The sequence below is a fragment of the Epargyreus clarus genome, unplaced genomic scaffold (assembly GCF_041222505.1).
Source record: "Epargyreus clarus isolate Ecla_fem2 unplaced genomic scaffold, WU_Ecla_fem_2.2 ptg000036l, whole genome shotgun sequence".
NCBI classification, from domain to species: domain Eukaryota; kingdom Metazoa; phylum Arthropoda; class Insecta; order Lepidoptera; family Hesperiidae; genus Epargyreus; species Epargyreus clarus.
In genome coordinates, this window is record NW_027332241.1 from 994,878 (window position 1) to 1,021,440 (window position 26,563).

The window sequence follows — 26,563 nt, forward strand, 5'->3', positions numbered from 1 at the left end:
TAATAGCAACATTTATTGATACAAGTTATAAAAACAATTTTTCAATTTTTTTGCGTGATCAGTGCACATCGTCATTGTAAAAATAAGGTAGCATTTTATCAACACGATTTTTCATAATAATCCCAAATTGCTGTTCATTTTTTTTTAATTTCTGATACATACGTATTATTTTGGAACAATTTTATCAAATCATTTCGAAGATTACACAATTTTATAGGATGATAGATCTTTTTGGTCCAAATTTTTAAATATTTTTTATAAACATTGGATGTTGTAAAATGAAATCGTGTCGTACTCGTCAATTTTAAAAGCTCTCTTTAATACGGAAGATTATTTTCAAAACAGTAAAACATAAGAACTTATTTTGTAGTTAATAATTTTGTTAAATGCAAAAATATAAAATTAAAACGTACTTAAAATGTATAATTTAAATAAAAACAAGTGTGTAATACAAAAATCCCAAAAATATATTTTTTATTTAAATGCAATAAATATAATTGTATTTGTTATAATTTTGACACTAAATATTAATGTATAGTTAAGTTTAAATCATTTAGTGATTGTAAATGTAATATTTAAAATGATTTACGATAAAATATGTCTCAACAGAAATATTAATTTAATAAATGAACCGTCAATTTGAAATAATTCATGAAAAATCATGTTTATGTAAATATACGCATGTTTCTTTATTACAAGGTTATTTTAACAAAATTTTTAAATATTTAAATTAGTTAAAATAAAAATTAAATATAAAAAAACTTTAATTCTCTGTTTAAATGTGAACAATATAAGTTTATTTTTATAAATGTTTTAAATAAAAACGTATTTAAAAATACAATGTATCAATTGTATAATGATTAAAAGATATCGTGTAAAGTATAACTATCATAAAAAGTATAATTTTAAAACTTAAACATGAAAAACATAAAAACTATGATTACGTTTCAAAATATCTTGTAAGCCGATATACATTTTAAAGTAATTGTTACCAATTTCGATGATAACAAAAAATATAACACTTGTATAACAAAAACATGCATACATTTTACATACATTTTTTTATATTTTACAACATTCTTTATAATAACTCACAGCTTTGGTCTATTTAGAGCGTACAAATAATAAAATATAATAATTTTCTTTTCTATTAAACACTCTCGTAATATAAATATCCTTCAGTTTTATAATTACATTTTTTTAAATATACATATACCATGATATAAAACAAAAAATAAAAATAATTAGAGACTCGATTATGTGGTAAATGAAAGAAAGAAACAAATCGTGCACGCTCAATATTTTTCAAAATATATTCCTACCACCCCACTTTCTTATTTTTATCTTAGAAACTATGGTAAATAATATAGTCGCACACTAAAATATCCAAAGTTATTCGAATTTTGGTTTTAAAAAGAAATTGCATACTAAATATCATTACTAAGGAAATATAAAAAATTCAATACGCATACAGCTACTCATTACGATAACGAATGTACAAAATTTTACAGAATACAAAATAATTTTCAAAATAAATGTTAATATGTTAAAATGTTCTGATTTTTTCATTCTTTGTATAAGAATAAAGCAGACGGGCCACCTGGTGGAAAGCAGTCACCGTCGCCTATGGACATTTGCAACACCAGAGGAGTTTCTAATGCATCGACGGCTTTGAAAAGCTATTTTTACACGTTTTTGAAGAGCCCCATGTCATAACAGTCCGGAAACACCTCATAAGTGTAAAAATATTCATAAGTGTTAGTATATAAAAAGAAACTTAATAACATCAGAAAAATATGAATTAAATTAATTGATGTCAATGTTTTATTATACAAAAAATGTTTTATAACATCGGCATAAAAGCGCGTGAAAATATCTATTTAAATATGCAACATCTTTTTTAAATAGCGTAACAAAATATGTATATGAATTTAAATAGCAACAAAAAATATCTTGGATAAAATATAAAAAGAAACATTATAGTATGCAATAATGTTTTTTACAATATCGGCAAAAAAACATAACTTTTCCTTGGCAGTCGGGTAAAAATAGACTTTTAAATATATTAAATCGACAATTTTATGTTATATGTTCACTTGCACATATGATGATGTTAGAACCATAAAACCAGAGAAAAAACATTATTTACAATTTGGAGAAAAGTAAAAGTGTGCAACATTTTTAAATAGCAAATTTCTGCATAATATTTATTCCAATTATGTTACATTTTAGTGCAAAACGAAACAAACCTTATATTATTTTTCTTTCATTCTTTCCTTCTTTCAACTTTGGATATTTTACCGCGCGACAAACGAAAACCTTCGAACATCTAGCGATACATCTAACATCTGTGCGTACTTCAGTGAAACTTGTACTCGAACATCAATATAATTTTCTATTAAACAAACACTATTTATCATAAAGAAACGAAAAATGCAGCAAAATTCGGAAGAGAAACGATAATAATAATTAATTAATTATAAAAAAAACGAGCACCATGAATAAAAGAAATTTAAAGACACCATATATATGTATAAGTCACTTTTCGCAAAGCAACCACCGCCTTAGAACCCAATTATAATACAGCCTTAGAGCGTTTGTCCACCGCCGCCGTCACCGAGATGACGGCGTCGAAGTAACGGTATAGTTCGCGCCAAACTGCTAGACCGCTCTGAAGTTGTTGCGAGCAGGTGTAGTCATACAATTCGCTATGGCGACGCGATTCATTTCTATATTCAGAGCGGACTAGCAGTCTTACGCGGACTATACAAACATTTACTATAGCCACGTGTCCACCGCACGTCCGTCATTTCATATTAAAGTCGGCCCGAAATAATCTCGTTCTCAGTGACGGCGGCTGTGGACAAACACCCTTACGTACATACTACTTTTAACATCGACGTTTCGCATTTTGACAATCGAATGCATCATATTCGGCGACTTTTATCCGTTATTAATAACCAATCTATCGGAGTTTTGTCTACCAAAGATTGTTAGCATATTTTGGCGACTTACGCTCGTTATCAATAACCGATCTATCCAATATGCTTACGAAAGATCGACTTTTGACATTTATTCGCACGCTCGTTAAAATTTTCTTTCCAATTTTTGTTAAATAGTCAAATATTAATTTGTGATACAAAAACAAAGAACAGATAGATTGTCAATAACGGGTGCTAACCTTGGATCGTCGATACCAAAAGTAGCATGTCTTTAGAGGCGCTTAATTACTAACAGACATTTCGAAATGAACGAAACCAATCTGTTTTAAAAAACGTAACTTTGGCAAGAAAATTTTTGATTTCACTGCGAGAAAAGTGTTCTTGTGACGAATTGAAAACGGCGGGCCGATTTCGACCGATGTGAAATATGTATAATATACGCGATCACACACGAATGAATACTTTTGAAGACTAAGCTGGAATGCCCCATGTCCTTATACCATCGTGAACTAAGCTGGAACGCCCCATATCCTTATACACACGAGGACTAAGCTGGAACGCCTCAGATCTTATCGTCGTTAATAATCAATCTTTCTACAGTCCACCTGATGTAAAGTGGATATTACCGCGGGTGGACATCTATTAGACAGCCACATTAGATACCTGAGGTCGGCCACAGATGCGCCGCTACCCCTGAGGACTAAGCCTCGGATATGTATATCCCTCTCACCACACTTCAAACCAGAACACAACAGCGCTTAACACTGCTGTTATAACAGACATAGTTGTATCGGTGGTGTAGCCGGAGTCGAACCACAAAGGGTTCGACCACCTTCCAAAAACCACAGGCGGTTCTTCCAGCTTAAGTTACGTAAATATATAGATCATGTATTGTGATATATACGAGTAGATAGATATCTATCTTTACACAATTCACATCAGTCACAACCGGCCCCCTATAACCACTGAGGACGTAAAAAAAAACAACTCACACATCTTAAAAGCTACATCTAACAATTGCGAAGTAAATTCGATATAATATCACTTCCTAGCAAACATTATATTCCCCACGGATAAAAATAAACGGCGTTGTATTCTCTTTTTGATACAGCTGTTTGTTTTGTTTGGGGGTCAATCGAGTATTACGACCCCCCAGAATTTAAAACACGTGAGACACAGCATTGGGGGTTTTAGAATAACAATAAAGTTAGAACCCCCTCCCTTCTTTAGTAGGGTCTAAAAGTACAATGACGAAAGTCCACCACCCCTTTTTTAAGAGTCTAAAATTACGATGTGGAACCCTCTCCCCCTTTTTTAGGGTCTAGAATTATAATAAATGAAGACCCCTCATCCCCTTGAGTAGGAGTTTAGAATTACAATGTCGGAACTTTCCCTTTTGATGGTGATCTAGTATTACAATGACTTAAGGACTCCTTGACCCCTTTTGGTGAGGGGTCAAAATTACAACAACGTGTGATCCCCCTTCACTTAGCGGGGGTCAGATTCGCATAGTTTTAACGATATGGGGGCTAGGGGGTCAAGTTGATAGTTACGTCAGAAAAATTTCTTTGACATCTGTTTTTTTTTTTGTAAAAATCACTATTAGGTTTTCATTACAATGTCTACATAAGCATAGGGGGTGGGGGAGAGTTTTGTTAACTTTCGCAAAAGGGAGGGGGATAGTATAGTAAAAGCTTACGTAATACTCAAACGACCCCAAATACATAATAAAAAATAACATAATTTAGACAGATATAAATATTTTAATTTTAATTATCAATATCTATATACAGCGTTATATAATAAAATATCTATATATTACACTTGTCTGCGTGTATATACATATGTAGTAACGTTGCATCTGTAGAAATATAATGACGTAAGTGCCTTATGTAAAGTCACTTATATAAACAAGCACTAGTGACAAACTATCCAATGTTAAACTCTCGTGTGCTCACCGTACGCTAGATGGCGGTTGTGTCGATGTCCGAAGGCGGCTGAAAGCAACTGATTCTAATGCATTTCTCTCGAGTACGTAGTATTAGCAACGTCATTATATTTCTAAAGATACGACTTACTATGCATTAAAACAAAATTTAGTTTAAACAATAATAAAAATAACTGAAGAAAATCAACAAAAAATATATATTTAAAACTTTAAGCTGAATTAATACAAAAGAAAAACTTTGCGCGCTGTATAATTGTATAATAAACACTATATGAACGTATAAGTTGTTTCATAACAGCTGTGTCAAAAAAGAAATATAAAATGATTACAAAAAAAAAACAATAACGTAAAAAATATGCGGAAAATATCGAAAATTACTTAAAATGGTAACTATTTTGATCTATGACATACAATATTTATTTATACAAGAGACGAAATAAAATAAAATAGATTTACGATATAACAACGTAATCAGATTTTAAATATAATAAAGTATAATAAAAGATATATTATAGATAAAAGAGATAAACAATAAAACAATAAACTCGAAAATAATGGCAACAACAAACCTTTGAGATTTATTTTGACACTTCACAACTTGCGTGATGTATATTTATTTTTTGAGAAAAAATGCCGGCATAGAACAATCTTTATAAAATTTGATTAGTTTAAGGGTGGTGTTGTTAAGGGTGTGAAAGGGTGTATTAAGGGCTATCGCAAAACTCGAAGAGTAGCCGTTGGTTTGACATGACATAAAAAAAAGACACTTTCTACACTCACAGCCCCATACTAGGATTCCCTGTATCGCGGGTGCTATGGAGACACACAGAGAGAAATACACAAACACCCAGACCCAGAAACAGAAACCTAAATTCATCATTCAGATATCTGTCTATCGAACCCGGGATCCTCTGCACGTCAGACCGGTATGGTGACCGCTCCACCACGCGGGTCGTCTACAACACAACGTTGCATTAAACACTACACATTTTCTCCCAGAGTTCTTACAGGAAATATCGAAAAGCGTTACCGGGTTAAGATAGAAGACGACCCAAATTAGTCACGTGATTTAAATATATAATTGAAATAGCAAACGAGCATGCAGTCCACCTGATGGTAAGTCATTGCAGTATAGACATCTGTTATCAACTCCAGATAGGATTGGAGAACTATCTCAGGTCGGCTACAGATGCGCCGCTACCCCTGAGAACTAAGCTGGAACGCCTCGGAAAAGAATGTCTCCCTTACCACACCCTTCAAACCAGAACACAGCAGCATACATCGCTATTATGGTATTTTGAAAGTTCAGATTTTTTTAAAGTCCTTACAAAAAGTTGTCAAGACTCGACGCATTACACAAATTGTAAAATGTAAAATAAATCTTTACAACCACTGACAAATGTCGAAACAGCCATTTTAAATTCAAAATTCATTTTAAAATACAAATTATTTTCACCTTTAGAATTACGACGCAAGTACAAATCATCAGATTGGCATATGTATAAAAATAGTTTAAAAAGTGCTTTACTATCCAATGTAATACTCTCGTGTGCTCACCGTACGCTAGATGGCGGTAGTGTCGATGTCGAGAGGCAGCTGAAGGCAATGCGACTCATTCTCATGCATTGCTCTCCAGTTCATTTTTTATAATATAGGAGTAGCAGACGAGCATGCAGTCCACCTGATGGTAAGTGGCTACTGCCGTACGAACATCCGTACAACCCGAGATAGGATTAGTTTCCTACCCGAGGTCGGTCACAGATGCGCCGCTACCCCTGAGGACTAAGGTGGAACGCCTCGGATATGTTGCCTCCCTCACCACACTTCATAAAAACACAGCAGCGCTTAACACTGTTGTTATAACAGAAATAGGTGTGACGGAGGTGCCACCGGAGTCGTACTACAAAGGGTTTTATCTTCAAAATGGTATTTGTACTTACATCATTGTATTTTTAAAGATGTAATGATGTTTTATGTATGATTTTTTTTTTGAAGAACTAAAAAAATGACTCAAAATGACTTATTTTCGACATCACAAGTGTTTCCACCGTAAACAATAAACCTGCCTAAACCATTTGGATTTATATATTTACCTTTAAGATAACATCGACTGTAGAACTTTTAAATACACTAGGTTGGTCCGTTAATTAAAATTCGACCAAAATTTTAGTAATGGTATTGTCACTAAAACTTGTCAAAAACCAAATGAAACGGAAAATCGGTTGACACAGAAAATACAAAAAATGTTTTTAAAATGTATTTTTTTAATATAATTATTATATCATCTTTTTATTTATATCCTTTGATAAGTAATAGTGCAGGATTGCATAACACAGTTATTTTTTACGATATAGGCCTTATGCCCGCCCGCACGCTTACCAAACTATCACGAATTCTAACGTATGAATAGAGCGTTTGTGTTGCTTTGTGTAGATTTGTAGCATAGCTTTTGATCAAACATTTGTAGACGTTTGGAGTTTACGGCAAACGCCAAGCGTGCAGAAACAGTAATAAACTAAGTAAAAAGTATCGATACTTTGCGGTATCGAGTATTTTTGTATTCGATAGCGATACTTATGTATTCGATACCTTTATTCAATGAGTACTTTTTGACATTGAATCGAATTTTAGAAATTACTAAATTTAAACCTGCCGTATTCAAAATCGATCCGCAAAAAATTGACACAAAATTTTGTAATTTTCATTTTGACCATTTCCGATTTCCGATTGACAAGTCTTAGTGACAAATAAAAAAAAATCAATTCATCAAAAAATATCGATCGCATTTTATCTTTTAGGCGAACACTAGTCAATTTTAAAAGCGCTACAGTCAAAGAAACGAAAAATCCAAACTTATACAAGAGAAAAAATAATTATACATTTATTATAATAATTATACATACAACAAAATGTATGACCACGGGAGAGATTACCGTCAAATAGAGAATTTGTTTTTGTTATATTACAGTATATTATAATTATACAATATATTTTTATTTTGAAAACTTTGGAATGTCTCTCATCACTGTTGGATTCTCGTTACGTCCTGGAAAATCAAAAAACATATTCAAAATCGAAAAAAATACCAAAAAACTCGTGTGAAGTTATGTACAGATGAAGTTAAATTTCATTGTAAATAAAAAATATATATCATCAACTGAAACCCACCCATTTAAATGGGATAAGTAGTTTCTGAGAAAATCACGTACATTCCATACATACATACATACATACATACATACATACATACATACATACATACAGAATGTGCCTTTTTTGAAATTGCTTAACAATGATGTTATCACGTACAAAAAAAATGAAATTGGGAACTAATTATTGCAAAACTTTTTATATCATATTAAAATTAGCCAATTGCCATTAAATAGCCAATTTGCAAAACTTACAATAATTAGCAGACTTTGGCAATTTCGGGCAATTTAGTAATTTTACTTAATACTTTTCGGGATTAAGTAAAATTTGATTATAATTAATTAATTATATATATGTACCTATGTAGACGAATTGTTCCATTGTGTTATACATATTTACTTCAATATTAAATAAATATACATATGTATTAACATGATCTCACCTCATATCTATGGATAAGTTGCGGCGTGTTGTAGTGATTCGTCTCACTGTAGAAGAAGGGTCGCTTCATTGTGTTCTGCCCTGTAGGGGAGAACAAATATAATATATAATAGGGTGTTAAAACCAGGGAATGGGATTTGGGGAATTATTGGACTCACGGGAATGGGGAGAGAGAGTTTACGAGAGTGGGGAGAGTGAATTTAGGAGTGGGCGTGGGATTTGTGTATTTTGTCAGTATCCTAAAACGAAGAAATGGGAATGTAGAGGGGTACATGGAGGTAGAAGTGGAGGTGGGGTTTGGGGAATCTTGGGATTTACTCATGAGATGGGGTGGAAGGGATAAGATAAAAAGGTGGGATTTGAAGAATGAGGGGATATTTGCATGTTTGGGGGAGAGTGGCTGCAGGGAAGTAGGAGAGGGTATGTTATAGCGGGGGAAGTATGTTGTAAATGGAGTACTTGTAATTGTAATTGTAAATGTTACTTTATAAGGGGTTATGTTATAAGGGGGATAAGCTGTAGGGGGTATGCTGTAGGGGGGTATGTTATAGGGTGGTATGCTGTAGGGGGTTATGTTATAAGGGAGATATGTTATAATGTGTTGTAGGGGGACATATTGTAGTGTGGTATGCTGTAGGGGGTTATGTTATAAGGGAGATATGTTATAATGTGTTGTAGGGGGATATATTGTAGTGTGGTATGCTGTAGGGGGTTATGTTATAAAGGAGGTATGAAATGCTGTTGTATGACAGGTGGTGTGAAATGGTGGTGGTGTGACAGGAGGGTGTGGTAGGGGTGTATAAAAGGCGGGATATTATGAACAGTGGTGTGTGCCGGGGGTGGTAGGGGGTGGTAGGGGGTGTGTGTGTACTCACAGAGCTGCGTGTGCGCGGCGAGAGCGTTCTGCTTGGCGATGAGCAGCTCCGGGCCCGGCCGCGACAGTTGCGAGTAGTAGCCGTCTGCGGGGATAACATCGTTATGTTAGTATAGGCCGCAACAAACTTAAAATCCGCCCTAAAGTTGTTGCGCGTAGGTGTAGTCAGAGACCCACTGAGGTCGAACACAACTACTGACATTTATTTATTTATTTATTTAACCACGCCAACAGCTTAACAAACAAAACTTATAAACTATAATATTATACGTATACAACTTTTCTATGCATGTAAGCCAATTATAGGCGTGTTCAATTGAAATCGTGTTTTACTTGATGGGATATGAAATATTTTTATGAATTTATGAAACATATACTCCGTAGCAACGTACGGGCACATTAACTGCGTTACCCGCGTACCCCAAGGCGAATTTTATTTTTATGTTTATTCGTGGATAGCTTCGTCGTTTATGAACCGATTTTGATATTTTTTTTTTTTTTAGTTGGAAAAAAGATATTTCCAAGGTGGTCCCATTATAAGGAAATCAGGGTCTAAATCGAGGGGAACTTTCAAAAGGCCGTCGTAAGGCCGACTAGTGCGTTTGGAAGATTTTTCATTAAGTATTTTCATTCATATTTATTATATTGATGTAAACGTTAGTATGTCATCCCTAAAAAGAGTAAAAAATACAACCGACTTCTATGTCACTACAAAGTAAAAAATAATTCAAATAAATGTTGGTTTAGTACATCTTTCTGAAGTCGGCGCTCATACTGGACACGCTGTTTACGCCGTTATCCAACGAAATATATTTAGCCGCGTGTATTTAACAACGTGTCCAATATGAGCGCCGACTTCAGAAATATGTACTAAACCAAAATTTATTTCAATTAATTTTTACTTCATAGTGACATAGAAGTCGGTTGTATTATTTTGTTATTTTTTTTGTCAGTAAATTATGATTCCTAAGCAAGAAAAAAAATATGTTTTTTTAAACTTTCTGTTGGTAGAATAATATTTAAACCGTACTTCTGAATTATTACGTCAAAACTCAAGAGGGTGTCTTAGCACTTAGATCAGGTCTAAGGGGGAGGAGGTTAAAAATTGTTAAACGGGTATATGAAGTATCGTTACAAAACTCACCTGTAACATTTGTATGTCCGTTCGTGTTGTAATACGGACTCGTCTGCGGTTGCATTACACTCTCACAGCCTGAAACAAACATTACACAAACAATTACATATTACTCTGAAGGTGGTAGAACCCTTTGTGGCTCGACTCCGGCGGCACCACCGTCACACCTATTTCTGTTATAACAGCAGTGTAGCGCTGCTGTGTTCTGGTTTGAAGTGTGGTAAGAGACATACTTTTCCGAGGCAATACTTAGTCCTCAGGAGTAGCGGCGCATCTGTGGCCGACCTCAGGTAGGAATATCTAATCCTATCTGTATCTATATAAAAATCAATTGCTGTTCGTTAGTCTCGCTAAAACTCGAGAACCGCTGGACCGACTTGGCGCAATTTTAGTTTAGAACAATTTGTGGAAGTTCAGGGAAGGTTCAAAAGGTGAGTATATATGTAAATATATTTCATAAATAGATTCTTAGGCGGTACAAAGTTTGCCGGGTCAGCTGGTAAATAATTAAATAAACAAACGTACCGCTACTAGCATCGGGCTCCTGTTTGACCTGCATCTGTTGCAACAGGCGCTGCTCCATCACCTGCCGCTCGTACTCCGACTGTACGTCCGTATCTGTTACTAGAACATCATCATCATCATCAGTATCATTAACATCAACATCATCATCATCATCAGTATCATTAACATCAACAACATCATCAGTATCATCATCAGGTGCCATCATGAATTGCGTCATACGAATTTCTTAATTTTTATAATGTTTACCCATAGATAAGTAAAGATTCCTCACTCCTAACAAGAAAATGTGACCGGTTTTGACAATTTAAATTTTCACTGTCATCTATTTTCGTGTTTGAAAAATATTAAAAAAATGTAATTTTTAGATCATTTACGAATGAAACGTTATTTCTCCGCACTTTTTCTTCGATTTCGTGTTTATGCACCACTTTATGGGGCATGTTCCGCGTAAATTACACCATGACAGCCTGACGATGTCAGCCATTTAAGCCATTTAATGGCTTCCTTCAATAACAAGGCGGTGAGATATCTATACTTATCTATGTGTATACCTGACGATAAGGCAGACGGGTCGCCTGGTGGTAAGAAGTCACTATATTCTGGTTTGAAGGATGTGGTAAGAGAGACATACTTATCCGAGATATTCGGTTAGGTAGCAGAGCATTTGTTGCTGATCACAGGTCTAATCTAATCCTATCTGAGGTTGATTACAGATGTCCATACAACCTGATGTTGTGGACAGCATTACCGTCTGCTATATATGCTCTATATACAAAAACATATAACACTAGCATAAAACATACATACATACAAACACACAAATACGGTCGAACATTACCATCCGCAGTACATTACCCTCCGCGACCAGGAAACGAATATAAAGGCATGCTCGTCTGTTACTCCCATATTTAAAAACATAACACTAGCATAAAACATACATACATACATACACACAAATACGATCGAACATTACCCTCCGCAAGGCAACAATATAAAGAAACTTACCTATATGGTCCTTATTCCGCTCGTACAAATACTTCTCCTCCTCGCTAACGAAGTCTATCTCTTGTTTTATATGATTCTCATTAAAGAAATTCTGATTTTCGTTTATTCTGTAATAAAATAGAAAATTGAAGTTGTATTAGAATTCAACTTAAACGAATATATTAAAATAATTAAATTATAGTGTACTGGTTCGAATTTTGGCCTATAGTCGTCACAATTTAATAGGCCCATTTTGACCACGTGACGGCTAGAGATTGCGGCTTCAAAACATTCGAGAGAAACCATAATCGATGATCTTTCAAATAATCGATACTTAGAATTATCAATAACTAATTATTTAGCCCTTTTTCATCATAACAAACAATTACATAATCAAGACTTTGTTTCTTAGTGAATGATAAAACGAAAAAAATACAGTTTACGAGCGATGTTTTATTTAGTCTTGTAAACATGATTAAATTTTTAAATTACACTAGAATTTATTTTCTTTGCTCCTTTTTTATTAAATATTTAGATGATTTGGAAAAATATTAAATAATTATTATGTATACAAAATATTAAGTAATCTATACAATACGATGTGGTGTTGTAATCGATTTTTCGTAAAAATCGGTTTCTTTGGTAATCGATTGGTATGTCACATGCTCAGAGTCTAGCGATGACATGTGTCAAAATGGGCCTATTAAATTGTGACGACTATAATGTGGAGTGCTAGGTTCGAATCCCAGACATGCAATATTTTTTTAAGTCATGTGCATAAAGTTTATTATGCTCCGCAACATTGTGTCTGGGCATCGTCACCTATGTTCCTATGCAACATCACCCATTTTTTTATTCAGTATTACTAATGTCGCGAAACAAACACCAAACAGCATCTGCTCATATGCAATATTATGTTTTCCCAGAGCCCATTTCTATTTTTTTATTTTTTAGAGATAATAAATAAATAAATTAATTAATTAATTAATAGATAAGCATTAACTATGTCCTTTTGTATCTTTTTAATTTTTTGTTGAGGTACAATAAATGACCGAAAAAATGAATTATTAAATGATTTATTTATTTATTCAAATCACATATGTCAAATGAATGAATGACTGAATGAATAAATACACAATACCTATGCCATTTGTATTTTTTTTTATTTTTTGTAGAGGTGCAATAAATAAATGAAAAATAAATAAATAAATGTTAATTAATAACTGAATAAAATAATAAATAAATAAATATTACCTGTGCCCTTTTGTAATTTTATTTTTTGAAGAGGTGCAAGTAATAAATGAAAGAATTAAGAAATGAAAAAAATAAATGAATAAATGAAAATTATTTGAACTGAATGAATGAATTAATTAATTATTAAGGAATTAATGAATAAATAACCGAATGAATTAATGAGTGACCATTACCTACCTGTGTCCTTTTGTATCATTTTATTTTTTTGTAGATGTGCAATAAATAAATAAGTAAATGATACATTAATTAAGTAAATGAATGAATGAATAAAACAAACAATCATTCACCTGTGCTGCTCTTGCAACATCTGCAGGTTATGCTGCTGTCCTCGCAACACCTCCGCGCTGTCCGTGTAGGTCGGCTGGTACGCCGCGAACTCGGTCCGGGTTTCGAAGCCGGCGTGCTTCTCCGCGAACGAGTACATGTCCTGGATCTTCTGGTAGTTGTTCTCTATCGATAGCTGCTTTTGGTATTCTATTGCTGGAAAGAAAAAAAGAATGAAAAGGTTATTAAAAAAAATCAATAATTATTAAAAAAGAAAAACTATAAACCACACATTTATGGTTAATATAACAAATAAATAATAGTTTAAAAAAACTAAAAAAAACACGCTTTTATTGCTAATAGAACTAAAAACTAGAAAATATTTTTTAATGATAAAAAAATTATATTACTGTAGTAGAAGATCGAACTATCAATCATAATGAATCGCCTCAGAATAAAATTATAATAAAATTTAAGTTATTAACAGAACAATTAAATTCGTACATACATATACATATATAGGGTGAATTTTTCAAAAAGGCCTTCAGGGCCAAATCCGTAACTATAAGGATTTGCGAAAAATGCTGAAAGGAGTTACGAGGCCGATTTTGATAAAAACTCAAACTGCACCATTACTTTTTAAAATACCTTTTTCCCTAACCGAGAATCGAACGAGTTCATATTGAAAAAAAAATACACCTGTATATTATTCCACTATCTGATAGTGTCGCTTATAAGCATCAAATTCTGGGAAGTAATGATAAATGACAAACAACAGGAAAAGCTTCAATTTTAAAAAAATACATATTTTTTCATATTAAGTTGGCAGTTAAGTTCCCGCCATTCATTAATTTTAAGATTTCGCGCATTAACATTTTTTTATGTCCTAATACTTACTAATATTATAAATCCGAAAGTAACTCTGTCTGTCTGTCTGTCTGGTTGTCTTTTCTTCACGTCCAAACCACTGAATCAATTTTGTACAAAGATAGTCTGAGACCCGAGAAAGGACATAGGATAGTTTTTATCCCAGAAATCCCACGGGAACTAGGGATGGCGATCTATGATCGATTAATCGGAGAATCGATCTTTTGGACCCAAAACATCGATTATTTTAATTGATATTAGTAAGGATTGAATCGTAAACTATGCATTTGATCAAGTGATGATCTTTAGCAAAGTTGAAGGTACGAATTTTCAGTTTTATGTATGTTAGTATGTTATATTATTTTCTTTTAAACTCGGGCGAAGCCGCGGGCAAATCCTAGTGATATCATATAATCATTCGAAAGCGGTCGTTTTGTTCTCCGAGTATTTCTATTTTCGACTTAGATAAGGTTATTTTTAGGAACATTATAATAGATTTTCAACTTGCTATACAACAATACATCTGTAAAGTTGACAATTTAACACATTTCTCACTCAAACTAGTATTATTATAAAAATAATTGGCCACCTGCGAATCGAAATCACAACACACAAGGTGGTAGAATCCTCTGTGGTTCGACTCCGGCGGCACCACCGTCACACCTATTTCTGTTATAACAGCAGTGTTAAGCGCTGCTGTGTTCTGGTAAGGAGACATACTTAACCGAGGCATTCCAGCTTAGTCCTAAGGTAGCGACGCATCTGAGACGACCTCAGATAGGAATCTAATCCTATCTACGGTTGTTTACAGATGTCCATACGGCAGTAGCTTACCATCAGGTGGACTGCTCGTCTGCTACTCCTATATAAACTCAGATAGGAATCTAATCCTATCTGAGATTGATTACAGATGTCCATACGGCAGTAGCTTACCATCAAGTGGACTACTCATCTGCTACTACTATATTATAAAAATACATACTTTTCTCATATCCATTATGGGATTTCCTCTCCAATGCATACTTCTCAGCTTCCTTGTTATATTCCTCATTAGTCTGCGGTATATAGTCATCAGCGGGCTTCGTATAATCCTTGGGCATCTCGTATTTCTTCTGTACAAACTCTTCGTCTTTCGTGTATTGCGTTTGGTCTTTCACGAATTGCGTTTGATCTTTAACGAATTGCGTTTGATCTTTGACGAATTGCGTTTGATCTTTGACGTATTGCGTTTGTTCTTTAACGTATTGCGTTTGTTCTTTAGTGAATTGCTCGCGGTCTTTGTACTCCTGTTCTTTGTACTGATACTCCATTGTCGGGCTGTAGGACTTTTCTGAGGATTCGTAGCTCTGTTGTTGGTCCTCATCCTCGTTTTGTATCGGGTCTGTTTGCATGAAAGCATCCTGTTTTTTAGGTTTGATTTGCACTTGAGGCTGTGGAGGGCTTGGTGACTGTTGGCTCTGATGTGGTGATATTATGTTGGCGAGATCTGACAGTTTTTGGAGACGGTAGGACAACTGGAATAATTAAACATAATTATATTTTAAATGGTATTCGTGTGTGCTTGTGTGGATAACTAAATGTCTATATTTATTTATAGGGGCATGATGACAAATTTTCCAATCCCCATCTATAATATAGGCCGCGCCAATCTTCTAGTCCGCTCTGAATTTGTTGCGCGCAGTGTCAGTCAGAGAGCCAATGCGGTCGAACACAACTACAAGCATATACTCCGTAGCAACGTAAGGGCACACTAACGCAGCTATGTACCCGCGGGAGATTTTTCCCGCTAATATCTACAATTTTCTATTGCGACGCGACTCGTTTCTATATTCGGAGCAGACTCGCAATTTGGCGCGGACTATACATGTGTACTGATTCCAAAATCGTATTATTTCGGCAATAAATTCAGTATTAACGAAAATATAGCATTTTTAAAACAAAATTTTGAATTAAGCGCGAAAACGCTCGCGGGTGTCATGGCGTCCGTTGCTGACGTCACACTATAACTTCCCATATATAACTTTTAAGCAATTCTGTGACACACCTAAAAATGAAGTCATACGCCCCGATTAGCGTTTCGGACAAGATGGCCGACTGCAGTATTTTATACTTTTGTTTTATTGAAAATATAATAAATTTAAAGTTTATATTAAAACTGGATAATTTTTGAGAATCCTTTTACAGTGTTAAAAGGATTCTCAAAAATTACTATTTTTTACTTAAATCATTTATTCTTTGATTTTTTAATATTGTCATCATTCCTATTGTTGTTTGCATGGGATTGTAGATAATTCTCTATAGTTGAACCCAATAGCTAGATTTTTTGCAACAATTTTTTATATATCTCACATAATTTGCTTAAAAAAATTGACCTATTTCAAATTTATGAACGAGTATATTAATGATACCTTAAAGTAATTTTGTATTCACGTTTTTCAGCAACTTTTTTCAGTTTAAATGGGAATGACATTCATAAAATTTCAAATTCTGGTAGAAGTTTTATTACCACAAACCAATAAAGACAGACTAAACCTCTTGATAAAATTTTAAAGCATATTTTTTTTATAATATAGGAGTAGCTGACGAGCACTCAGTCACGTGATGGTAAGGCTACTGGCGTGCGAACATCTGTACAACCCCAGATAGGATTTGATTCCTATCTGAGGTCGGCCACAGATGCGGCTTTGGCCCTGAGGACTAAGCTGGAACGCCTCGGAAAAGTATGTCTCCCTTACCACACTTCAAACCAGAACACAGCAGCGCTTAACACTGCTGTTATAACAGAAATAGGTGTGACGGTGGTGCCTCCAAAGGGTTCTACCACCTTAGAAATTGCAAATTGAGTTTCAATATATTCCGAGGCGTTGTCTACGATTTATTTTTAGTTTTTTTTAAACATATTTAAATTAACATTGTTCAATGTCATTTACAATAACCAAATAAAGTCAAATTAGGTACATATTTATTAATGCTAATTCACTTCATTAGTAAATTGGTTTGTTATTTAATTTTATTCTTACTCATAGATTAGTAAAGATACTTCGCCGCCTTTAAATTGAATGAAGCCACAAACGGCTTATTAGTAAGTTCTTTTTTTGAGTTCTTGACAAATAAAAACATTTGTAGAGAAAATTTACGAATAAATAACTAATACTGCGTAATTTACATAATAAATAAATAATTATTTCAAATATTTTAGGGACATTTTAGCAAGGGTGACGTGGCAAAACTTTTTTACGCAACTATTTCAATTGTCAAAACTGGGTACATTTTCTTGTTAGGAGTGAGTAATCTTTACTAATCTATGTTCTTAGTTAAAAATGATTATCCGAGGTACAGTATAAATACGATTATCCGTACCTCGGTTATCCGGATCCGAGATTATCCGGACTACCAATCCCAACAAATTATGTATTTTAAAGATTTTGTTAATTTTTGTATTTGAAGGTGGTACCCTTTGTGGTTCGACTCTGGCGGCACCACCACACCTATTTCTGTTATAACAGCAGTGTTAAGCGCTGTGTTCTGATTTGAAGTGTGGTAAGGGAGACATACTGTTCCGAGGCGATACTTAGTCCTCAGGGGTAGCGGCGCATCTGTGACCGACCTCAGGTAGGAATATCTAATCCTATCTGGGCTTGATTACGGATGTCCATGGGCGGCAGTAGCCACTTACCATCAGGTGAACTGCATGCTCGTGTGCTACACCTATATTATAACACTAGCTGACCCGGCAAACTTTGTACCGCCTCAAAATCTATATATAAAATATATTTCATATAAAATATAGCCTATGTTACTCGTGGATAATGTAGCTTTCGAATGGTGAAAGAATTTTTAAAATCGGTCCAGTAGTTTTTGAGCCTATTCATTACAATCCAACAAACAAACAAAGTTTTCCTCTTCATCATATTAGTATAGATATATAAGTACTCACAGCGCTGTCGTGGGTCTCCATGCCACTCGGGACTGTCCTGTCCGGCGTGCCGGTCAGGGGCACCCCAGTGTGGTTGGTTAGCGGTGACCATTTCTCCGGTTTGTCCCTGGAAATATACAATATGTGTATTAGAACCAATTTTTTAAAAAGCTTTCATTGTTAGAACGTATTAGTGATAGCGTAGTGGTTAAGAAACTCTTAATAGAGGGGTCCGAGGTTCAAATCCCAGACCACTGATTTTTCAAAGATATAAGCATATTAGAAACAAATTATCATCGGCTGTTATGGTGATCTCTTAGCATAATTAAAAAAATCATGAAATTTAAATGACTATTCTTAAAAAAGTAATAATTTTTAATGGATATTTAAAAAAAAATTTTGGTGATGTCATTCTACTATATTTTTCTTAGAAAACTCTTTCATTTGATACCAATATGGGAGAGCATAAATAATAATTGGGACCGCCATATTGGATTTTTGATGACGTCAATGATATAATCATGTGTTGTCATCCAAACTAAATGAGTCTGCAAAATGTATGATTAATTTTAAACTATAGTCCGATTCATAATTAGGTGTCCAAAATGTAAACAACGGTGTTGACCTATCAAGAAAATATGTTTCAAATGGTAGTTTCCGATTCGTATCACTACATACTTGTGAAGCTAATAATTGGCTAAATGCAAGTCGAAACCACACCCGGAGGTTCCGTACCACCAAAATTTTCATTTTTTTGTTCAGTTTGTTGTATGAGGACCTCTTTTTTTATTCAACTTTTTTTAGTATTCCTTATTATAGCAGCCACCGTTATACATTCTCTGTAAAAATTCCAAGTGTCTATCTATTACGGTTCCGGAGATTAAAACCCCGTGACATACGGACAGACGAACAAACAGCAGAGTCTTAGTAATAGGGTTCCGTTCTTACTAGGGAATGCAATCCCGATCTCGCGGGATCCCGATCTCGCGAGATCCCGTGTAATTTTTCGGGATCAATTTCGAAAACGTTTCGAAAACTGATAAATGGAGCACCCCACGCTTTTTTCACAATTATGCTATTTACTGTTCCTTAATTGAAAATTATTTTCTACTTTTGAGTAAATTTTTTATTATCATAAAAGCGTGTTTTTTATTTTTTGAACTATATTTATTCTATACCTTGTTTTGATTATTTTAGTAAAACTGTTAATTATTTCGTAATTTACTTAAATGAAAGGATAAAGGTTTTTGTTTCCAATAATATTTTGTTTTATTTAACCTCACTATAACCAACAAGCAGTTTTCATCGTTTACAGTGATGTGATTTTTTAACTAGACGAGATCCCGAAAATCTCGGGATCCCGGGATTGATATTTCTAATCCCGCGGGAACTCGACTTTACGATCTCGAGTCGGGATTGCATTCACTAGTTATAACTAGAGATGTGCGGAGTCAGGTCGACTCGAGTAAGTACTCGAGTACTTACATAAAATCGCATACTCGAGTACCAATAGTGATACTCGAGTACCAGTGATACTCGAATACTGACGATACTCGTACACTACAACTACAACTCGTACAAGTAAAAACTTGTTTAATTTTGTGTAGTGAGTGGCGTTTTTTTCTTTTTTTTGCTCTTCCGTGCTATTGGACTGTATGTTGCAATGTACTCGAGTACTTTGTGAATACTTTGGACTCGAGTATTGACTCGATTCTTTTTTATATGAGTACTAAAGTACTCGAATACCAAAAATGGCCGACTCGGCACATCATTAGTTATAACAACTAGAAACATAACAACTCACCCAACAATATCATCCTTCTTGTGTTCCTTGTATTTAACGGTGCGACTTTTGCGTATAACCATCACTGTGCCGTCGGGGTTGAGTTTGGGCAGGTTCTGTGATGGCACCGCGTCCTTACTTAGCGTCTTCCATTGACCTGCAAAGATAAATAAGAAACATATGTTAAACAAAAAGGGATTCCAAAGTTACAATATAATCTTCAATAATCATCAACATTTAATAAAACATCGTTATGCACTCATTTATCACACTTTCATTGCAAAAGACATTGCAGAAATCAAACATTTCAGAACTCAAAGCAAGACTGAGTATTCCGAGAATATAAAAATAGAAAATAATAATTCGCCAAGTACAAGTTGAACTCGCACATGGAGGCTTCCGTACCACTATTCATTGTTTTTACTTATTTTTATTCATTTTAATATTTTCAACAATACTTAGTTATTTGAAACAACAATAGATGGCGTTGGGGTATACATATATACGTATAATATAATTAAAATAACTATATTAAAATATGTTTTATGGTTGTGTTTATTATAATACCAGTAATAGTAAACGGATTGTAAAAATTCAACCGTCTTCCCAGTACGGTTTAACAGTTAGACCGAAAATTGCAGAAAAATACCGGTTGGTTGTATGGACCCCCCTCCCCCCTTAATATTCAACTTTATTTTATTTTAAGTATTTGTTGTTATAGCGGCCACCGTTATGCTCCTCGTGTAAAAACTTCACGTGTCTATCTATTACGGTTCCGGAAAAACAGCCCTGTGACAGATGGACAGACAACGAAGTCTTAGTAATAGGGTTCCGTTTTTACCCTTTGGGTACGGAACCCTAATTACTCAAAAATGACATAAATTATCAATAACCACCAATATAATTTTGTCTCGCCACGGTCCATGACCACGTCTATATATATAACAGTCCTTTCATTACTTTTATAATATAGGAGTAGCAGACGAGCATGCAGTCCACCTAATAGTAAGTGGCTACTACCGTATGGACATCTGTAATCAACCCCAGATAGGATTAGATTCCTAAGGTCAGCCACACATGTACCGCTAACCCTGAGTACAGAGCTGGAACGCCTCGGAAAAGTATATCTCCCTTACCACACCCTTCAAACCGGAACACAGCGCTTAACACTGCTGTTACAGGTACAAATAGGTGGGCATCGCGCTCGGAGGACTCCGGTTGTGTTCCATTGGAGATCCCGGAGTTCTCCACTAAGCGCTGAGGACGGCCACCGGGGAGGGTTTTAATGCGGTAAAAATCCCACATAACCCGGCGTCGCTCCCACGTCATCGGGTACCTTTTAAAGGTTTCCCCCTCGAAAACAAAAAAAAAGGTACAAATAGGTGTGATGGTGCCGCAGGAGTCAAACCACAAAGGGTTCTACTACCTTCAAAAATCCCTTCAATGTCATTACCGTAAATATTTAGGGCGTTTTCATCCCTTTCAAGTATAACTGCGAATAATGAATACTTAGGGAAAAACATAAAAAAATTCAGACTAAATATAGAACGGTGACAGCTTCTAATCCTAGTGATGTCATATTTGGGGGAAAACCCGCAGACATTTATCGTGTATACAAAATAATGTTAATAAAACTGAGCTGTATGTTTGTAACTTCGAAATAACAGCTTTCTTACCCGCAGAGGGTAAGGTTTTTCGACTGTATGTATGTTCGAAGGTGGTAGAACCCTTTGTGGTTCGACTCCGGCGGCACCACCGCCACACCTATCTCTGTCTCTTAACAGCAGTGTTAAGCGCTGCTGTGTTCTAGTTTGAAGGGTGTGGGCCGAGGCGTTCTAGTTTAGTCCTCAGGGGTAGAGGCGCATCTGTGGTAGACCGACCGTGTGGTGTCCGACCTCAGGTAGGAATATCTAATCCTATCTGGGGTTGATTACAGATGTCCATGGGCGGCAGTAGCCAATTACCATCAGGTGGACTGCATGCTCGTCTGCTACTCTACTATATCTATATATAAAAGAAAGTTGTGTTAGATACACTATTTATAACTCAAGAACGGCTGAACCGATTTGGCTGAAAATTGGTGGGGAGGTAGCTTAGAACCAGGAGACGGACATAGGACTTTTTATCCCGTTCGACCACGTTTCCGTGAATTCATTATAAAACGTGGTAAAACAAAAACGCATCTGACATGAAATAACAAAACATTTAGGGGGAAAAATAGAGTTTTTGTTTTATTTTACGTTTATATTATCCTAAAGGAAGACCTCGAAATTGAATTAGGCTCCAGGAAGCAAATTTCAAAGACCATTTAGTCTCGATGTTTTTTTTTATGTTTATGATATTGTTAGATTCCTTTTTAACGCGGGTGAAACCGCGGGGCATCGCTAGTTATAAGTAAATGGAACAGTCAGTTTATCAATTTAAACAGCTTAACACCTTTCTTATGCTAGTGCAGAGGGTAATGTTTTACGAGCGTAAACATGCATGTCTTATTCTCTAACACGTCCTGCTGCCCAAACGGTTTTATAGATGTTAACATGGAAGAACAAACGCACGAGTGATCCTACACGGGTCCCGTTTTTGTTTTTTCTTACAGAACCCTAAAAACCCCTGAGTTTTTCGAGAACACTGATTTTGAGAACTATGATAGCATGTTTTTCGCGGCGAAACCATTCATGTTCTCATGTTCCTCTCAACCGCGGGGACAGCGTTGTGGATATGCCGGACTCCTGGCTAAAACCCCACGGTGTTCCTCTGGACGCTTTGTCGGGACCACGGGTACTGTTATATTCAATATTCCTTAGCAATATACTGCCGACCTCATCATTCTTAATTAATATATAACGCCTTCCAACCATGTGGCCGCCAGTTGCACCTAATCCGAGTCCGCGAAACATTTAAATTCAATATTATAAAAGAAAAGTGAGGGGATAAAATCTCTGTACTTTTAAAAGACATTAAACCAGTAGTGACAGGAGTGTGTGTTTTTTTTAAAAGACAATCAAGGGCTGCCGCGTAACAGTACGCTAGTAGCACTCGTCCGCAGTCCTCACGACAGGACAGTGATAGCCCAGCTTATATTATTTATTGACAGTTTACATTTAACTATTTATCACACGTTTTAGCAATCAAGGAAAATATAGTGAGGAAATATACAACATTCATGTTTCTTCATTATTTTTATTCTGAATTAATTTTTAGAATCATATTTTTAATCAGTTACATTTACAAAATGATTGGCCAAGTGTGTGTCGAACTCGCACACGGAGGGTTCCGTACCATCAAATTTTAATGTATGTTTTATGTTATATTATTTGTATACATAGCAACCGTAGGCAGTAAATCTTATATATAAAATTATCGTGTCACAGTGTAAGTTACCGTACTCCTCCGAAACGGCTTTACCGATTTTCACCAAATTTTATATGCATATTCAGTAGGTCTGAGCATCGGCTACTATCTATTTTTCATACCCTAAGGGTTGTTCACCCTTAACATTTTTTTTATTTATATGGCAACAACGTTTGCCGGGTCAGCTAGTGTATTATGAATATTTGAACTGTCTACTTATTACGCTACAAGATATAACGCGAATAACGAAATATTGCAGTCTCAATATACGACCCGTATCTATTTTGATGCTTCTATTTTTTTGTATTTTTACAGCGGTTCCTGTTGTACTATGTATAAATTTCAATAAAGTTGAATATTAAAGGGGGTTTCCATACAACAAACCGGTATTTTTCGGCATTTTCCGATCTAACTGTTAAACCGTAGAAGGAAGACCGTTAAATTTTATACAATCCATTTACTACTATAACTGCTATTATAATAAATACAAATAAGAACAATAAAACATATTTTAATATGGTTATTGTATGAAAATAAATAAAATGTAATGAACATTTGGTGGTACGGAAGCCTCCATGTGCGAGTTTGACTAGTACTTGGCGAATTTTTACCCTTTAGGTATGGAACCATAAAAACAATCATTTTTTGTCCATTTACTTTTAAATCAGTGCAATTATAGCAGTGATAGCCTAGTGGCTAAGAAACTCGGCCTCTCGATCGAGGGGTCCGAAGTTGAAATTCAGACACGCACCTTTGATTTTCAAATGTATGTGCGTATTAGAAATTAATTATCACTTAATAAACGGCGAAGGAAAACATCGTGAGGAAACCTACATACCTGAGAGATTTATAAAAAAACAATCTTAAAAGTATGTGAAGTCTACCAATACGCACTTGTCCAGCGCGGTGGACTATGGCCTAATCCTTCTCATTCTGAGAGGAGACCCGTGCCCAGCAGTGGTACAGTAATGGGATGATGATGATGATGAAGCATACAAACTAGTTTAACAAGGCAAGTTAAATAAAATCTTATTATTGGTTTTCAACAACATACACATGGGGGGGCGTTCAAGTATTACGTAACGCAATTTGGGGGGGAGGGGGGGTCTTGTAAAACGTTACGATGCGTTACAGGGGCGGGAGGGGGTCTTTCTTAATACACGTTACGTAACATTTTTTAATAAAAAAATAGAGAATTAAAACTCCTAAATTGGCAACCCATTTCATTTACGTTTTACGGGGAATCCCTTGAATGAGTGGGTCCAGCCGAACTAAGTCCTGAGTATTCTGAGTTAGACTAAGTATAGTACAGTATAGCAGTATATATGCTTTGATTATACTTAAACTAACTTAGAATTCTCAGGATACCTAGTTCGGCTGAACACGCCCAAGGATAAAAACTATAACATAACTTTTTAGCGAGTTTAGGGTAAAAATGGACACTTGAGTGTTACGTAACGTTTAGAGAGGGGGAGGGGGGGGGGGGTTATAGAAAAACCTTACGGTGCGTTACAAGGGGGGAGGGGGGGTCAAAAATCTTCAAAAATTGCGTTACGTAATACTTGAACGGCCCCTGATCCATTAATAAGCATCATTATTCCCAAATAAACTTAAATAGGGAAGAAGGAAAATCAATTTCTATCGGATGGATTTCCCCAAAAATTTGTATGTGTAAATTTTAAATACATTTTGTGGTGCTGAATCAAATCAAAACATTACTCTTCCTGTTATGACAGCGGCAGTGACACGGCCAGTATGAGTTATGAGTGTTGGGTTCGATTCCGGTCACAAGCACACTTATTTTGTTTATAATATAGAAGTAGCAGACGAGCATGCAGTCCACCTGCTGGTAAGTGGCTTCTGCCACCCATGTAGGTACATATGTAATCAACCCCAGATTGGATTAGATATTGAGGTCGGCCACACATGCACCGCTACCCCTGAGGACTAAGTTACGCCTCGGATAAGTGACATACTTACCACACCCTTCAAACCAGAACACAGCAGCGCTTAACACTGCTGTTATTACAGAAATAGGTGTAGCGGTGGTGCCGCCAGAATCGAAGGTTCTACCACCGTCAAAAGATACTACACAGGTTTTCTATCGAGCAAAAATTCACATTTTTTACCGCGTTGACCACGTGACAAAAAACATATATAAAAACAGGAAAAACAGCGACCACTCGACACAGCAAACAGAATTAGGTCACACATCGCTATAAAAACAACAAAACAATAGCGAAAGATATCATTGTGTTGTTATCAAACCCGACAACATGTCATTCGGGTGACGTGTCAGTCGGGGACATGTCGTAAGTGACCATACTTGCCGCTTTGAACGGAACCGTCCCTTTTTTCGATTCTTTGTTCCGGTGTCCCCGAAAGGAACTTCGGGACACAAAATTGTTCAATTTCCTTGAATGACAATAATGATAGAACCCTTTGTGGTTCGACTCCGGCAGCACCATAGCCTATTTTTGTTATAACAACAGTGTTAAGCGTTGTTGTGTTCTGGTTTGAAGGGTGTGGTAAGGGAGACATACTTTTCCGATGCGTTCTAGCTTCGTCCTCAGGGGTAGCGTGGCATCTGTGGTCGACCACAGGTAGGAACATCTAATCCTATCTGGGGTTGATTACAGATGTCTGTACGGCAGTAGCCACTTACCATCAGATGGACTGCATGCTCGTCTGCTACTCCTATGTTATAAAAAAAAAACATTTTCAGTTATTTATTTTTTCATTTATTCATTGTTTCATTTATTTATTTCTTTCTTTAATTACTGCTACCCTATATTATAAAAAAAACTTTTTTCAATGAGATTATCCATAAGTAATTGACATAAATATATCGACGTCCCATTTTGAGTGACAGAATAAATGGTCACTTTGCAAATGTCACTCGCGAATTCACGTGGCGGTGATGCAACAAACTTGTGTATAGTCTGACAAATTTTTCGTGTGACTGTTTTCGAAAACAGCCATTTGTCAGCTGTATGAGTGATCTTTGAATTGCCCTAATAAGTTTTTATTTTTTACGTAAAGGACATATCCCAAGTGACTATGGAACTCAGCATCGCTATCAAATGTATTGTGCCGTAATATAAATGTGTTTAATTTTATCACGCTTTT

The 26,563-nt window shown here is 35.3% G+C and overlaps 1 protein-coding gene across 2 annotated transcripts in view; it reads right to left on the bottom strand.

Moving 5' to 3' along the window:
- Positions 1–7,680: 7,680 nt before the first annotated feature.
- Positions 7,681–26,563, bottom strand: part of LOC140756895 (uncharacterized) — a 28,740-nt gene continuing 9,857 nt past the window's right edge. For both annotated transcript variants that reach the window (XM_073092431.1, XM_073092430.1), the window contains exons 2-11: positions 20,105–20,240; positions 18,322–18,427; positions 15,367–15,898; positions 13,541–13,733; positions 12,021–12,127; positions 11,016–11,114; positions 10,500–10,568; positions 9,357–9,440; positions 8,483–8,562; positions 7,681–7,936 (exon numbers count right to left, since the gene is read on the bottom strand). In XM_073092431.1, the coding sequence (XP_072948532.1) occupies positions 7,913–7,936; positions 8,483–8,562; positions 9,357–9,440; positions 10,500–10,568; positions 11,016–11,114; positions 12,021–12,127; positions 13,541–13,733; positions 15,367–15,898; positions 18,322–18,427; positions 20,105–20,240 (1,430 nt within the window). In that variant the 3' untranslated portion in view covers positions 7,681–7,912. The remainder of the gene's footprint in view (positions 7,937–8,482; positions 8,563–9,356; positions 9,441–10,499; positions 10,569–11,015; positions 11,115–12,020; positions 12,128–13,540; positions 13,734–15,366; positions 15,899–18,321; positions 18,428–20,104; positions 20,241–26,563) is intronic.